General features: G+C 38.7%; 2 protein-coding genes across 2 annotated transcripts; one reads left to right on the top strand and one right to left on the bottom strand.

The window, feature by feature from the left end:
• Positions 1–1,247: 1,247 nt before the first annotated feature.
• On the top strand, positions 1,248–9,987 carry LOC121954531 (max-interacting protein 1-like). The gene is made up of 6 exons (XM_042502087.2): positions 1,248–1,619; positions 2,687–2,789; positions 3,067–3,096; positions 4,505–4,619; positions 8,386–8,557; positions 8,981–9,987. Exons 1-6 carry the CDS (start codon positions 1,391–1,393, stop codon positions 9,142–9,144), a joined length of 813 nt encoding a protein of 270 aa, XP_042358021.1. The 5' UTR covers positions 1,248–1,390; the 3' UTR covers positions 9,145–9,987.
• Positions 9,988–11,304: 1,317 nt separating this feature from the next.
• On the bottom strand, positions 11,305–17,299 carry smndc1 (survival motor neuron domain containing 1). The gene is made up of 6 exons (XM_042502088.2): positions 17,140–17,299; positions 16,542–16,661; positions 15,389–15,531; positions 14,067–14,225; positions 12,364–12,517; positions 11,305–11,923 (listed from the first exon to the last, which is right to left on the bottom strand). Exons 2-6 carry the CDS (start codon positions 16,659–16,661, stop codon positions 11,786–11,788), a joined length of 714 nt encoding a protein of 237 aa, XP_042358022.1. The 5' UTR covers positions 17,140–17,299; the 3' UTR covers positions 11,305–11,785.

Genomic DNA, 17,299 nt, shown 5'->3' with positions numbered 1-17,299 from the left:
ATGCTGTCAGTTTTGCACCCACCCTTCTGAACTCTCTGTCCATGTCTGACTCTATTTATCTGTCTTTTCTGGCACATGGGTAGCAGTAGATGCCATGATGTCTGGATTTTACATTGGCATTATGGAAGATACTCTGGTCACAAGAGCCTGAATCAAATGGAGAAAGACAAACTGGCTGAGAGAGCACTGCAAAAACAGGTCTGCATTTGCTGGGGTTTTATAAGCAACCTTTCCACATATTCAGCCTGTTTTTTTTCCCCTCTCAAGAGTGTGTCTCAGATCAGGACCGTCTGTGTGTGTCAGGCCTTGCCAGGCAGCTGAAATAGACTCCATGGGAGGGTGTGCTCTCTCACAGGCGTCCGTTACAGGCCTGGCCACATCTGCAGCGGGCCAGCCATCTGCACCCATTGTCTCAGAGGCACAACACAGCCCTGCACGCATGGCTAGCCTCATAAAGGCAGGCCCTTTCCCCCTCTGTCCTCCTCCATCCCTCACAGTGTGGGGGGAAAAAATGACTTCTTAATCAGTCAAAAGGGACAACAGAAGTGGAAAATCAAGCTAAGAGTTAGACTGAATTTCAAGGTTACCCCCCAAAAAGGACAGGAAACTTGAAACATCAGCAAAGTTGGGTCACTGTCACTATCATGTAAATTGAAGGAGCCCCACAGGATGGCCCCTGCTCATTCCGACATTAACTATAACCTCACATTACTTTATTGTTATCTCTGTGCAAGTTTTAAAAGTGGAGACCTAAACAAAAGGGAGCTATGGCAAAATAAGAGACTTTAAGAAAGACAAAGCAAGGACAATGGACAAAGAATCCCAAACTACCTCTAAAATCATATGAATGTATTGCATTCACACCCAGGGGAAACCTCTTCACTTTGGGATGCAGAAAGGAGCAGAAAGTATGACATCAGACACCAACCATTTCTCTATGTCCCTAATATTCAGGATGAACTATTGATTAGACCTGATACTGTCCAGTAGTCTAATGCTTTTTCCCTTTTAAGGTCTGCTCACATGCATTCAGACAAAACTGTGTGCACAAGAAAGTCAGCTCTTATTTGTCATAATTATTCCACTAAAAGTCAAGTGAATAAAAGCAGCGTTGTTACAAATGAAAGCAGGCATTATGTGCGTTATTTGTTATTCTCCTGCAGTATTGATAATGAGGATTTATTATGGCACAGTTGACAATGAATGCAATGTGCATGCGTTAGTGGGAGGGATTATCCACCAAGTAGGGCAAGTGGCTGAGGCTAAGGACTGCAATTCCATCGAGCCTAGTTCATTTCAGTCATCCGCTCAGTGCACAGACGGGACAAGGAGAGCAATTTCAGCGCTGCTTATTTGTCAAAGCCCCCCAAAAAAACAGGCTAAAGTGAAAATGGTAAAGTACATGCGACAGCACAGCGAGCTGAAACCCGAAGAGGTGCTGTCGGAGTCTGATGCGTCCATGGACCAGCAGGATTTCGGAGAATTGTCCGACTATTCTTTCAGCGACGTTTTATACTCCAAATGTTCCGCAATGGACCAAATCGGCACTTTCATGAAGAACGTGCAAGTGCTGCTCGATGCGGCAAATTACATAGAAAATATCGAGAAGAACAACGGAAGTAAGTAAACACGGGCAGTAGGGGATATTAACACGTAATGCGCCGAGCAGACAACAATAGAGGCGAAGGCGACAAAAGACGCGCAGCGGACAGATGATCTGGCCCGACAGCAGCCAATGATATTTCACCTGCTACTGAAAAACTGTTGTCTGATCGACCTAACACTTGCAAAATACCAGCAATTGAAAAAGAGGTCGGGAAAATGCATATACTTTTAATTTAGGAAGCAAATGCATCGCCAGAGTCAGATTTTATGGCAACAATAGCCTTCAGCTAAATCATCATCTGCTCCCATTAAAGCTTCTGCAGAGACTTCAGTGAATGGGCTCAGCAAGATTGAATGTATTCATTATTTATATGTGCTTTAGGTTAATACAAGTACATATGTATGATGTTTGAAACCTGATTTCCTAATTTAACCTTTTATCCCCGTTTACCACGGCTTTTTTTAACGATGATTCCATTATGATCACGCATCCACTCAAAAAATATCGCATCCACGGAGCCTCTTGCATATTCAAACTGCGGTGTATATTTTATTTCCTCTAAACATTTCCAATTCAAAGCCCACCTATCATTTTCAGAAGCAGCAGCTGCTTCCTTGTATGTGTTGTTCACATGGTTTCCACATGGAACAAATTGTAAAGTTTTCATTGGTCGGCACACATGTTTCCAGCGCGAGAGTCACTGCGGAGAGCCAATCACGCGCAGGTTCAAGGCTGACGTCTTATGTTACTGGGATGAGGGGTTCATGGGAACTGTAGTCGTTTTAACAGTAAGAAAATTGTAGAAAAGAAATGTGTTTTAAATAAAACATAATTAAAAATTCTTTTGCTGTTAACATTTTCCAATAAGGGCCTCTTGTCTATTACACTCAGTTTTCTATGTTTTGGCTTCATGGATGTGCTGCCACATATCTAAATGTAATTCAGGATTCAGGTCAAATGAGGTCGCATCAATCATGCAAATCCATGCCCTCATGATGCATTTTGCTTGTAGCACATTTGTGGGAAAAAAAACACATCTGAACAATATATTTAATCCTCTTGATCTGTTTCCATCACCAGAATGTGAGCATGGTTATGCTTCGACATATCCTGCAACCCAGACTGCACACCAACAGAAACAGCGTAAATTCAAGAACAGGAAATTGGACAATATTCACAATAGGTAGGTTAATGTCTTAAAAAGGTCAATTTACATATAGATGCGACACTGTTTTGTCTTCATTGATATATGGATTAAAAAAGATATTTCATAGCCACTCTGATACATAATCACTATTATTAAAATAGTAAACATCATATCAGTATGGTGGTATAGAAGGATAATTCTACCATTGTAGAACTGGCTTGCAACTATTGGATTTGGTTTATACATAAAGATTGTATAATATGTTGTATTTCACATCATTAAGACTGTATAACAGTGTTGTTCATTTCAACAGGTCAGCACACAATGAACTGGAAAAGAATAGGTGAGTAAAAAAAGACTGAGGAGTTCATTTGTATGCACGTTTATGATAAACAGTCAGTACTTAGATGTGAAGATTGCACTGAGAGAGATGAAATGGGGACATGATGAAGATAGTGAAATTTTGTGACTGAGGGTAGTCATCCTTGATTTAATGCTATCTTACTTCAATCAATTTTCATTATACATACGTAATAGGTTATCTGCAAAAGTCCCACAGAAGTGGAAAGAGACTAAATGTTCACAGCATTTTAACTGCTTTAGCAAATGAGGTATACAGGGAGTCTATCTCTAAAGCCAGCTGTCTCAAAATGGAGCTTCAAGCTGATAAACCACAAGCTTTCTCCATCCTGCCATGTTTGCATATCTCTGTGCATACCATTTCAACACGAGATGCACTGCCTATAAATCAGACTATTATCATCACATGACTTCAAAAAAGGCATTTTTATCATCAACAACTTGGAAATTCTTGTATTGTGTGCGACAGCAATGCACCTTTTGCAAGGCAAATAAGACGGGAGTTGTAATGCAGCCTCCTTAGCAGCAGCTTTGCTCCTGGAGGACATGCAGACATTTCCCCAGTCAGCAAATGGGAACCGTCTGTTTCCAGACAACAGGGCTCCTTCCTGAGAGATTCTCGGCTGCAAACGTAACAGCAGCTTGCTTCTATAGCTCCGGGATGAGAGAGCAGGACACAAATGTCAGGATGCATTTATCCTAAAATTAAATGCCCAGTTAATCTTCGATAGCAAGCCATGTGTGTGAGAATCCTGGCTGTCTGAGAGATTCACTAAGTGATGCGAAAAATGGCATCTTCAGGAGCAAGCCTTTTTTTCCCCCACATTTTGGCTATTTTATTATTACAAAATGGTGGCCAATGCAGAGAGAGGAGATGACATCACATCTTGACCTACATTTTACTCAGTTATTTGAAAGAAGTGAGTGTCCTTTGCCAGTTTCTGCATTTGTTCAGACCACGGGCCCAGAGGCCTCAGTGGGTCAGAAACAGTATTGAGCAGACCTCAGCAGCTTTTCAATCTGGGACCAGACAGATCCATACAGACTTGTGAAGGAGTCAGATGGTGTGGCTAACTAGCAAAAAAGGATAAACAGATACATCAAATACCTTGACTGTCATTGTTTATCACAGATGGATTAATGCTATCATAATTTCTATTGATCAGTAAATATCAAATAGCTGTTTGCCTTAACTATTATAACACTAATCAAATTAGATAAAGAGGAAATATTATGATCAGACTTGATCAAGACCAGTGCAGATGACAAAAGTAATGCATTGGTCTGGAAATGTATCCTTCTGTCTGTGTAATTGTTGTATAATGCACATTACTCTGTGTATGCTGTCTCTACAGAGAAACGACCTGTCTTATTTGTGTCTCCTCCCACAGACGAGCACATCTCCGCCTATGTCTGGAGAGGTTGAAGTCCCTCATCCCTCTGGGACCAGACTGCAGTCGGCACACCACACTGGGACTGCTCAACAAGGCCAAAGCACATATCAAGGTGTGTTAGCCCCCATGGTGTGGTGCCATCATGGGATTAAAGACTAAATTATGCTCCTTTTTGTGCTCTAAACTTATGACGTAGACATATTTACATACTGTTCAACCGATTTGTTTTTCTGACTGGTCAGGTTAATCTGTAAGGCCAGTTTGGGGAAGTAGCAATACCAGCATAACTGTCATCATGATGAAATCTGCTTTTTTCACAGCAGACTATGGGCTCACTTTGCTCAACTTTAGAAACATATGTGGACACGGATGGAGCCTTCTGTCCGTTCTCTGCATTCATTTTGTCTACATTGGTGTATATTTTCTAAAAGCTTATGATATGGACGAAATGGAGCAGTGCCACTGTAAATCGCGGGGAAGTTTAGCGTAGTTTAAGTGAGAAACGACTGTAGGAGATAATAAATATTTTTAAAAATGGTGGCAGGAACAAATCTGGAATATAGTGAAAATAATTCTTTGTCCACATGAATTTAACAGACTCAGACGCCAACTCCGTCTACAACTCTGCCCCTCGTTAAAAAGTACATTATTATTATTATTACTTCTATTGGCTGTCTGTGCCATTATAAGGACGCGTGGAAGTATGAGGACATTGACGTTTACACTGTTTGAAACTGACAAATCTATTTTTGTATGTAAAGGGAGTATAAGTGGGCCTTATAGCAGCTAAATGAAATCAGCCATTGTTAATTTTATCATTAACTTGTGTTTTTACGACATTGACACTTCAAAATATCATCATTGAAAAAAGGCCTATTGTTTGCAATTTTGCATCATAAACGTATATCTATTTTGTGTATTATTTTAGATGAAAGCCTCTAATTAATATGTTAATTTATCTATTCTTACATAATTTCGTTTTACACTCGTAAAACAAAATTAAATTTGTGCAAATCATTCACATATACCTAGAAATAGAAGATATCTGGCTGCTCCCTTGGGAAAAAAAAGATTGATGTCATATTGACAGCAAATATAGATCTGCAGTACTACAGAGGGCGGCTTTGATGTACAAGGGAGGCTCCTAGCACTCATTTGATTCCTATGTGAGACCCAATGTGAATATGTTGTGATGTTTTACAAAAGCCTTACCAGTCAATAGACGGATCCTATATTTTTGTGTACTGTAGTGTCTTAGCTCTCACTCTTGGTGGCTGACAGTCTCTGGTTTCTTTTCTAGGTAAAGGCTGATCACAGTGGTTGCGGTCACAGTGCAGCTCCACTATCTACATAGGCAGCTCAATATTAAGCAAGGAAACTATAAAAGACGGAAAGGTCACAATGACGTCAGTGACAGCATTTAAATTTTGCATTGGAGCAGACTTTGGTGCCAGTTTTTATTTAAGTTAATGGAGCGACCATGGCAAGTCACACTATGACCCATCATATCTTTGTTGTTTCAACTTGGACTGAAAAATCCCTCCACAAAATAAAAAAAAAACCCACATTACGTGATGTTGACTGACATGTTTCACCTAAATGAACATGTTCGTTTTCCTTGTCTTTAGTCTTCAAACAGATCCTAACTGTCAGTCAGCTACATATAATTCCACTAAAGCCTGTTTGCTCCAAAATAGCTACATCATGATACATGATGTAGCTATTTTGCCCATCACCTTTTATAGTTTCCCTGATTTTTTGCCTAAAATCCATATCGGCTTTGAAATTTTACAAATTCTTTGTTGTATCAGTTCAACAGACAGCGCTCCTTCTTGTTTTGTAATCATAGCTGACACGGCATAAACACAAGGAAAAAAGGAAAAGGGTCTGGATTTCTTTTCCTCTTAATTGAACTTTTAGGCCCAGTTTCACAGCTATTATTGGAATTAAAGGGCACCTCACACATAATTCATTGAAATTTGAAGTTTAAATGAGATATTGTAGCGCAACACTGCAGTTGAAGGTTTTCCCCAGGTACTTCTATACAGTCAGTTTCCTCAGAACCATTAGATCAACTGCACTTTAAGCCACTTTGGCCTCAATATTAGGCTATTAAGTGCTTGGTTATGTCAGTTTTTCTTCCTCATTTAACAAATCTCCCATTGGCAGTTAATAGGACTGCCCTTTGTGGGATTTTAAGCCTCGTTGAGTCTTTGATTAGGTCATGTGTCTTTCACCACTGACCATTAGTCTTAAGAGCACCAGATCTGTCCTGGTGGTGAGAACTGCCTGCCTGAATGGGCCACTGAGTATGTCTGAACTGCACAAATGATGCTGTAGCCTCAAAGCATCTACACGTTGGCTTCCCCGATGACTACAGTCTAAGCCAGATAAGGTTTTTTGGTGGGGAAATATTGGATTTTCTTAAGCTCAGTCTGTGCAGTCTCCAGCGGTGAGAAGCAGTTGAGGGAAAAATGCAATATGAAAGCAAACCTGGCAACAATCTGTGGGAGTTTATTACAGTGTGGGGTAATGGATAAAGTACTTACTGTGTGATGTTAGCTGTTGACTTTGGACTTGCTTGTTTAAAGTCCAGGAAATGTGGCCCCTGAATGCTGCTGTGGTGTATTTCTGGAACCGCAGGTTGTGTAGGAGAATAAAAGGGTGGAGCAGGTGCAGGCAGCATGACACTCACGACTGCAGGAAGCAAAAAAAACCTGTATTGTGCGACAGGAAAAGCATAAAGAATTGCTATTCTTGCTTGCATCACTGTACCAAAGTCCATTCAAAAAAACTGCCATTTCACAGCATTTTTGTTGTTGGAAGCGTACAAGCCTCTTCAGACATCACTCTGAGCCTCCATGCAAATATCTCTCAGATGAAATGTAATTTAGAGAATCAACATGGGGGACATCAGAGGAACTGAACCACGCATGGCAACTGATACAATACAGCATGTGTTATTGTGAAGGGCTTGAATGGCTTTTTTCTATTTAATTTCACTGATTTGTGAAATATCCAAACTCAGTATCCTTTTCACAAATATCATCTCTACAAGTCAGCCATTTCTGCAACTTGCAATTAGTCTTTATTCGTATTAATAGTAGTACAGACATCACGAGTTGTTTTTCACACCAGCATTAAATCTTGTTCAACAACTGGCTTGCTTACAAATGTTAGCACTTATTACTATGCCACTGCAGTAGCATGAAACCATTTTTTTATTTATGACACGATCAGATGTGATGACTGGTGTGAAGTGATTGGGTTATGAGGTTCAAAGTGTATCTTCAGGACTTTGTGAGCTTAAGCAGACATACTCATAGTGAGCAGTACACAGGCTTTATTTAAAATGACTGTTGACGTCACACATGCACCCAAATCAACATCAAAGCCGGGGAACTTTGAACCAACAAATTCGAGCCAAGAAGGCAAAGAATTAACGTTTCTGCCAAACGCAGGACGAGGTGACCTTTATACTCATTTAAAGCAATTACTCTGACTGCTGCATCCAGTCATCTTTCACTTATATCCACCTCAGTGAGACACAAGCTATCCCTCTAGAATCCAACCGGCAACTTGGTGTCCTTATGTGTTGAATATTTCATTAGGAGGCACAGGGGGCGTCACATTTGACAGCAGCAACGACATATTAACATCACATCACTGCACACATGACAAGTTCACCATCCCCTCATGCATATAGTATGTTGATCATGAGAAACACAGAGAGAGGTGTTGTCATAACTGTGTGATTTAATGCTAAATAATTCATGGTAATACCAAATGTGGCACATTTGATCCGCACACACTGATTGTCGTTATTATCTTTCTACACAACAATGCAATTAACTCTTCTGCATTTCCCTGTTATTCAGAAACTTGAAGAAGTGGACCGGAGGAGTCTGCACCAGCTGGAGACCTTAGAGAGGGAGCAGAGGCACCTGCAGAGGCAGCTAGCCCAGCTGCAGACTCACGGAGATAGAGAGAGGATTCGTACGGACAGCTTGGGCTCCCGCATGGACTCTGACCGCTCAGAGTCCGACAGAGGTGAGTGTCCAAATCAGATCCAAGAGCAAACTTTATAGCAGGGGTCGACCGATTTAGGGGCCAATATCGATACGGATGTTTAGTAGTTAGTGAGACCAAAAGTGAGTAAAAATTTAAATTGAAAATTTGTAAATAAAAATAGCACCCTTAGGCTTTAAAAATTAAAAGCTCCTCCCATGCTGACACTTTCTTTGCATTTTTTAATTAATTTATTTTATCGGCAAACATGAACATAACACACAGATACAGATTATCGGCAAAATACCAATTATCGGCTCCAATAATCAGGCCAAACTGCTAATCTGTCGACCCATGCCAGTGTTTGTCAGCATTAGGGAAGCACAATTTCAAAAATTTTGGACTTGTATTATTCAGAAAATTAATCTGTCATTATTTGTGTTTGTTGTTGTTGTTTTTGAGCAGAGGAGATTGAAGTAGATGTGGAAAGCACTGAGTTCTCCCATGGAGAAATGGACAGTGTAAGCACCAGTGGTGCAAGTGACCTGGACGACCACAGCAGCCGGCAGAGCTCAGCCAGTGATGAGGGCTACTCTACATGCAGTCTAAAACTGGCCTTCTCTGCTTAAAAGCACCAGCCTATACTTTAACTCCAGCTGCAGTCTTTATGGCTTTCTCCTTTCAAAGTACCAGCCTACAGCTCCAATCCCCCTTTGCAGTTTTAGGTTAACTGTCTTCACAAGAAGAACCAGCCTCAATCCCACCTTTACCTGACAAATGAAACATCTACTCCACCCTAAAAACCAGCCTTAAGTTCAACTCCGTCTAAAAGTTGTCTAAAAATGTCTCCTTCAAAAAGCCAAGGGGCCCCTCTACATTGCAAACATTTTACACAGCAGCCTCAAATTGAACTCATCTGGCAATATACAGTTTCCTCATGTAAAAGAGTTGACTTAACCAATCACCTGAATGTCCATTTACCCATTACCAGCCAAAATCAACCATACCTGCACTCAGTACTGACCCATGATCGCACCAGTGTCCAACACTGAAGGGGAAACTACCTAGTCAAGTTGATCCTCTGAAACCAGCAAAAACATTAAAATCCCAATACCAGCTAGAAGCTCACCATTGGGACTGCTTGCTCCATTTGCCTTGTAAAAACATTCCCCCTTTTCTTTGGATCATCTATCCAGACGACACTTCTTGTCAGTGTACAAGCCAGTGGCAAGGGCTACAATGTCTGCATTCCAAAATGTTCATTACACTCCGAAAACCTCTGCATCAGGACCCACAACCATCACCCATCCACGTGGCGTCCCTTTTCTCGGCTGAAATACAGTCGTATCCAAACAGGTGGTGTCATCCACCGTTAATATTCTAATTTATTTGCATACAATTATAGTATTTATTTTTGGTATATTTAATTTTACTGTAGCTAGGTCTCAGTCATGCTTGAATGAAAAAAGAAACCTGTTAAAATGAATATTTTTCATTGTTTTTTCTTTTACACAAAATTACCCCACCCATGCATATGCAGTGCTAAAGGTTTGATGCATTACTCAGTTTTGTTGAAAGAATGACATGCCTCTTTCACACTGTGCTCAAATTCAGTTTATTTAGACAGTAATAAGCTATCCCGCACTTGTCCAAGCACAAGGCTGAAAAGCAATAAAGCGTCTAGTTTTATCATATCTTTGATGTTGGCTGTGTTTAGCATACTATTCTGTCCGTCCAACACCAAAATGCGGTTTGCTAGTTTTTCCACTTGCTCCAGTAGTGGTATCAGTTTTAATATTCAGCGGTAAAAATGATTGTAATTGATTTTTAAAAAAGCTATGGTGCATGTGTATTGAATGTAGCTTGTCTAATCATGTTGTACTGTGCTTTGGATTGACAAGTCTTTAAAGAAAATGTCTGTAGCATGGTATATAAACACTACAGAATACTAATTTTGGTTTATACTTCAACGTTTAATACTGTATCTTTTTGTATTGTAGCAGAAAAAGAACAATTCTTTGAAATTTGGAGACTTCCCATTAATTATTCAACGTATATTTGACAAACAGAATTGCACTGCTGACCTGTTAGAATCCATGAAACCAAATAAGACATTTCAATACGACCATTTATCTGCATTTTTCTGGTCCAAGTCCTAAGGAGATCACCACCAAATTGTGTCTTAACATGGGTATATGACTCTTGCACAAAGTTCCTTGTTACAGGTCCCCCCCCCCCACCCCCCAAAACCTGTTTGGGAAACTATAAAATGCACTATGAAAAAGACTTTTGTTAAGGAAGTATGTCAAAGCACACACCAGAATGTTTTCTCTCGTGCTTAATCAGCCATCCAAGGTGACTTTTTTGCAAAACGTGCTGCTGGTTCCCTGCTAGTACTTTGTTACAGTTCCTGATAACTGTCCCTGGAATCTTAATAAACCTCTACCACCCAGACATAAATCAATTTTGTCTTTTTTTGTTTGGTAAGCCTACCAATTTGTTTAAACAATCAACTTGGGTATCTTGTTTTAGACTGACACATATCACATATAAATCAATCAGCTCTGCAGTTGAAACTATGCATTAAGCCTCTTGAACTAGCAAAGTCCAACATGTCAAACATTAAAAAAAAACTACTGTGACTTTTGTGAAAATGATTGTAATAACAGTTGCAGCATGCTGCGCGATTTATTAATAATGGTACATGTCTTTACTGCCACCTACAGGACCTGACAGCCACAATGAAAATATATTGAAATTGCAGCTAAAATGAGGTGGAAGCAATTGCATAAAAATGAAAACAAAACAATGTTTATTTCACTGTTATATACACAGAAATTAAAATGTAAATTCAGCCATGTCAAATCAACACCATTATACCCCCCTCCCTAAAATGGGTCAGTGTTTAAAACAAGCTTCAAATTTACAAACCAAATTTGCTGGTGGATATTTATAGTCATCTTAGCAGGTATTTGGCCTCAGTGGAACCTGGACACAAACAGCAAACTCTACGGCTTTTCTACAACACCACATCCTGTTCTTATATAACAGGTTGTTCCAGTGCAGGGAAAATCCCCTCTATTTGGATTTTTTTGTTGTTGTACCTACATAATATATAAGAAAACTACATCAATATTTCAAACAATGGTGTGCAAGCAATTCCTTTCAAAGCTTTCTTTACTTGGGAAACATAAATCATGTATAAACACAATGGAAAAAACACTGATACAACTAGTATACAGTGGGTTATTATATACAGAATCTATCAGGTCATTGTGGCATTAGATGTCTGACATTGTATTTTGATGTGTCATGATACTGGGTCATTGGCTTGTCTGCAATACCACATGTTCCCACTCCCACCTTTCCATTGACGCTTTCTGGAGATGCAAATATGCTCCTCTTTACCTGGGAAACAAAAAAGCCACCATTAATGATTAAGAATATACAACAATGGATTATTGGATATCTTTTACTATATACCCCTCACACAGTATCTTCCCATAACAATTCATGGACAGTGTGCAACTAGCTTTATGTTCCCCAGCCCGTCAGTCATGTAACAAGCTGCAGTATGCAATGAAGTGTAAAGGACAATGGAAGGATGAGCTAGTGGGCGCGTTTCACTTCATATTGATTTTGAGACATTCTTGCAACTGAGTGAATTCACACTTCAGTTCTCTTCTCCAACTCTTTTTTAAACTACTGCACTCAATTTTGAAGCAAGGAAGCAAAAAGGAAGGAGACATCTACAATATAAAAACACTACAATGTTTTTGCTCAATGCACTGTGGGTTTTCCAGCACTCCAAAATAAATTCAGGCCTCCAAAAACAAAGGGAAAAGTACCTGTCCTTTCTTGTTCTTTGAGTAGGCTTTGTTGTTGAACTGTTGCCACTTTGACTTTTGTTCCTCCCTCTCTTGCTCCAATTCTTTCATCCTCTGCACTTTCTTCTGGGCTTTCTTCTTCTTATACTCTCTCTGCTCTGCAATCTGCTCTTTCCTAGAAAAGACAGACAAGGGAGAGAAACACTTAAAACCTGTGGATGTACACAATCAAACATTGTTATAACACATGAAAAAAAAAAAACAGAGTCCAATCTTAAGCACACAAGGAGTATAATTCCTTCGTACATGGGCATATAGAAATTGACCTTCTCAGTCAGCCAAGTCAGTCAACTAGAGAAACAAAAAAGCACACCTTAGCTTTAAGATCTTGAGGCAGATGTAATTTCCAGCCAGCTAGGACTACTTAAGCTAGGTGTCGTCTGTGTTTACATAATTCTGAAACTGCAATGTGAAATTGTTAATCATGTTTGAAAAACTGAAATTTTAGAGGATTCTTTTGTAGATGTTAGAAAAATCCCCATAATAGTTTCTCGTTTAAATATTAAATTCAGAATCAATCGTGAATAAGTACGTTATTTGATTAACCAGGCCTTGAAATAGTTTGTTTTGATGTCTATATGCAGGTAAAGCTGCCAAAACTCTACTGTGCAGCCACCTTGAAATGACAGCCAACACCATCAAAATCCCTCATGTCATCACAAAGCAATGTGAGGACAACACAGTAGAGTGTTTCCTGGATACTACTCCATTCACTGGTGCTAATTTCCTATAATTATAGTCATACATGTTAAAAAGGGAAATGCACACAATTTAATAGACAAAGGCTATTCAACGATATTGTTCAGAGGGCCACTGAGCTATTATTCTTATTATGTATGTACACTTGACAAAACACTCCATTTTTTTTTTTTTGCTTCATTAACTATTTACATTTTCAACAGCTGTACTTACAGCTTCTCCTCTCCTGTCCTCTCCTCTGTAAACAGCCTGCAGTTCAGTAGAAGTTTCACTGAATTCTCGTTTTGCCACTTGGTCTCAGCACTGCTTCCCAGTTATGCTGAGGAACGCAGAATTTCATCGTTTTATAGGATATGGTTGGTGCACACTGCATTTTTTTGATGAAATTTTAAATAATACGTGTGAACAGAGAATGAAATATCACTGTTTTAAGCTTAGATTTGGTTATGATTTCTGATGGAAGTGTTAATCACACATGATGCATTCAGGAACTGTTGGGAAAATGATAATAATAATAATTATTATAATTTCTGTTTTTAAAGTTTCTGGTAATGCAAATTGTGGTATTTCGGCGATTTAAAAAAAGAAAAAAAACATGCCTTTCATACTTGTGGTGTGTTGTGGGGTTTAAAGGAATTAATTTGGTCAACTGCACAGAAGCATTAAGAAAAACGCCCCTTATTTGCACAATGTTTCTCTTCTTCAGATTTTAAATTTTTAATTTAAATTTTTTTTAATTTGTGCACAGAAGTGATTGGCGAGCTGGTCTGGCTTGATCGGTGGGCTGGAGTTGGCCCATGAGCTGTAAATTTATTAAGCCTGATACATACCAAGGTCTACAGGAGACAAAAAAAGGTAACTACTTTTAAAAAATAGGTGGTTCTTGCACAGTATAATGTCAATCCCAACATTTTCCTTTAAAGAGCAGGATGTAAGCAAATGTTTATGTGTATGCATATTCATACCTTGATTTTGGCTTTAGGCCATCCTCGTCGTTGCGTTTCCCCTCCTCTGCGGGTCTGAGGTTTTGCAGAGGAATCACTTCAGCATTCCCGTACCCAGCAAAGGTAACTGCTGCGGTGCCGTTCTCTCGGTCTATCTCCTCAATCTCAGCCTCATACACCCTGCCAAAGAATCACGTCTGTAAGCAGGTGAGTATGAGCCAAAGACTCAACCTCTGCTTAATAAGCAGCACTTAACTCAATATATAATACTAAATGATGAGTGAATATGTGAACACGGGATATTCTTTGAACATTTCCTATGGTAATAATTTACCTTACAAATATATATTTCCCACAAACCGCCATTTGTTCAAACATGCATGAAAGTGAAATTACAGCTTCTAAACTCTACAATTGCTTTGGGCCAATGCATTGAGGGGAAAAAAAATTCCATACAACTTGTTTGTAGCCCTTGTCTTTGGCAAATGAACACGTAATTCCCATACATAATTCTCAGGACAAATGTGACAGCTAGATAAACATCACATGATGTACTTTTAAGTCATGCTTCTTTTTTGTAAAGTTGTTCTTTGTTGGGTTTCTTAAGCAATCTTTCTGAAAGGCTGGGATGTTATAAGAGCAGTTTTTACATATTTTAGGAGAAATTGTTATCTACTCCTGTACAGGCTGACAGAATTTAAATACCTTATTTAGCAACGATAAACCAACCCAAAAGCCAATAACTACACTTAAAATGAATGTGAAATTAATATTATATAATATTATATAATTAATTAATTATTATTATTTAAGTGTTTCTATACATAGTTCAGGATAAAGTGCTGTGGGAGGTACCATGGAACAGACCACCACAATACAATTTATGTACTTTTAGAAAGATTGATAACTCTTGAATTATCAACCTCTCTGAAATAATGTTAAAAACACAGAAATAAAAAGTAAAATGCAATGCTTGCCGTTTGGATAATCTGGTTTGGTGGAATCTTTTAGTGGATCTTATTTTTTCATAGTGCAATGATAAGTCTGCATTAAGTAGTAAACTTTTGTCCAAAGCAAAATAAAAAGGTACATGGTAGATTAATGTGTCATTTTTCTTAAATGTGGATTAAGAAGAAATGAAATTAAAGTTGACCCTAAATCCTGCTAAATGATGTACAATAATGCCAAGATGTACAATCAGGCCACAGATTGAAAAGAAAAAAGATGTTCAGAACTTAATCTATAAAAAACACTTCTCTAATTCAGATTCAAATAAATGTGGAGTGCTATAACGTATGCAGATGCACGTAGTGTTTTCATGAGAAGAGGATGGTGATACTCACTGTCCATCCTGATTCCACACAGCCATACAGCTGTCCCCCACTTTCCAGCTATGCTTCAGGGGAACTGTGTCAGAGCCATTGGTGCTGGAAGCACTTTCAGTGGGCTGTGAGGTCAGGAGGTCTTTTGTCAAATCGATGACTTCCTGTAGAAGACACATATTCAGACATTTATGGAGCGTGTAGGCAAATTTTCCCCCTGGAAAAATGTAGTAAGCAAAAGAGGCAATGTAAATGAAATGGGTTATTTTCAAATAGGCCGCTGGCCAAACAGTTTTTTCACTTTTTAATTTTTTTTTTACTTCTGTGGGGAGGACCTGTGACATCTTCACATTTCAGGGTATGCAGTTTAGACAGGTTTGACATATTTTCTGGAAAATTAAGCTGTATATTCTTAAATTGTAACAAGATATAATAGAATAATAACAACAACACATAATAGAAAGTTATCCTGCAAATCTAATGAAACAAAGAGACTGATGATTTGATTCTTGTACAAAATGAATACATAGTTGTTGGGGGTGCATGATAATATCTACACGTCATCGATATCAGCAGATGTTGGCTTTAAAGTGATATTTTGGAATCGGCCAATATGCTGATTTCTGCTGAGATCAAAACTCATTTCTGTTATGGACAAAGTAAGCGTGTACAAAATATCAACCATAACTTTAAGTTGTTTTTTTTTTTTGCATAATAAACTAATTTTATATAGACTGAAAATCATTGTATTTTATGTCTACATCTGGTGGTGGACCATCATGATAAGAGTATGCATAATTAATGTTAATTCCACTACAGAGGATACTTGATAACTATTAAAATTAGGTTTGGGGGAAAAAGTGGATCTATCAATACCAGTTGTCAGCCAAATTAGTTGATTTTATATCGTCATGTCAGCAAAAACATGTCATGCAACCCTACTCATTGTAATTTTTTTTCAATGCAAATCAAAATGACATATTATGAACTGTATATGATGGAAATTTCAAGAATGGAATTCTAACTTAAAATTCAGTGGATACATGCTAGTGGTTGAATTGCACGATAAGGCAACGTAAATAGGTTACAAGTTACTTACAAACGAGAAAGGTTTTACTTCCATACAAATATATAGTAAGAAATACGCTCAAGGCATTCATGGAGACACACAAACCTGCAAATCTTTCTGGAGTTTAAGGAGGTCCTCATTGTCTGGATCGGTAGATAATGCAACTTCTACTTGCTGTAGCTGGGCTTTGTAGCTGCTCAACTGTTTCACCAAGTCGTCCGACATCTGTGAGTTGACACAAAGACCGTTTCCTTGAAAAGTTGGCTAGCTATTAGCACGTCCGTTAAGCTAAAAGTAAATCGCGAACTCTCTTAGATTATTAATAATATGAACATACAATTGCTCGGGATACCTTATTTAGCAAAGGTAAATCAGCCAACAAGTCAATAACTACACTTTAAATGTATGTGTAACAAATATGCATTTTTAATTTTAAAAAATCTATACACAGTTCAGGATAAACTGCCGTGAAAGGTATAAGGTAACATTAATTTTTAAATGTCAACGAGTAAATCCTTAGGCTACTCATAGTCTTACATTAAAGTTAAAACATGATTAATGTCACAACATTAACGTTAGCTTAAGCTAAAACGGTTAGCAGTGTCCCTCGGCCCTCTTTCGTCGACGTATATTTGACGTACGACGGCTAACGGTAGCAACTAGCTGCCGATGGAAAAACACAAAAACAAAAGTGTAATCTTACCTCCGTATAAATGTTCTTGATCGATAAACACCGCAAGCATTCAAATCTCAAGTCGACGATTTGCCAAATCGACAGCTGAAATGAACAACAGTGTGTGCTCCTCTTCTCGTACACAAATAGCCAACCGGAAGTCGGTTAGAGGCTTTCTCGCGATAACAAG

The sequence above is a fragment of the Plectropomus leopardus genome, chromosome 13, assembly GCF_026936395.1.
Source record: "Plectropomus leopardus strain MGB_pleo_1.0 chromosome 13, ASM2693639v1, whole genome shotgun sequence".
Classification (NCBI taxonomy): Eukaryota; Metazoa; Chordata; class Actinopteri; order Perciformes; family Serranidae; genus Plectropomus; species Plectropomus leopardus.
Note: the sequence above shows the minus strand (reverse complement) of the source record. Positions and strands in the feature narration are given on the sequence as shown.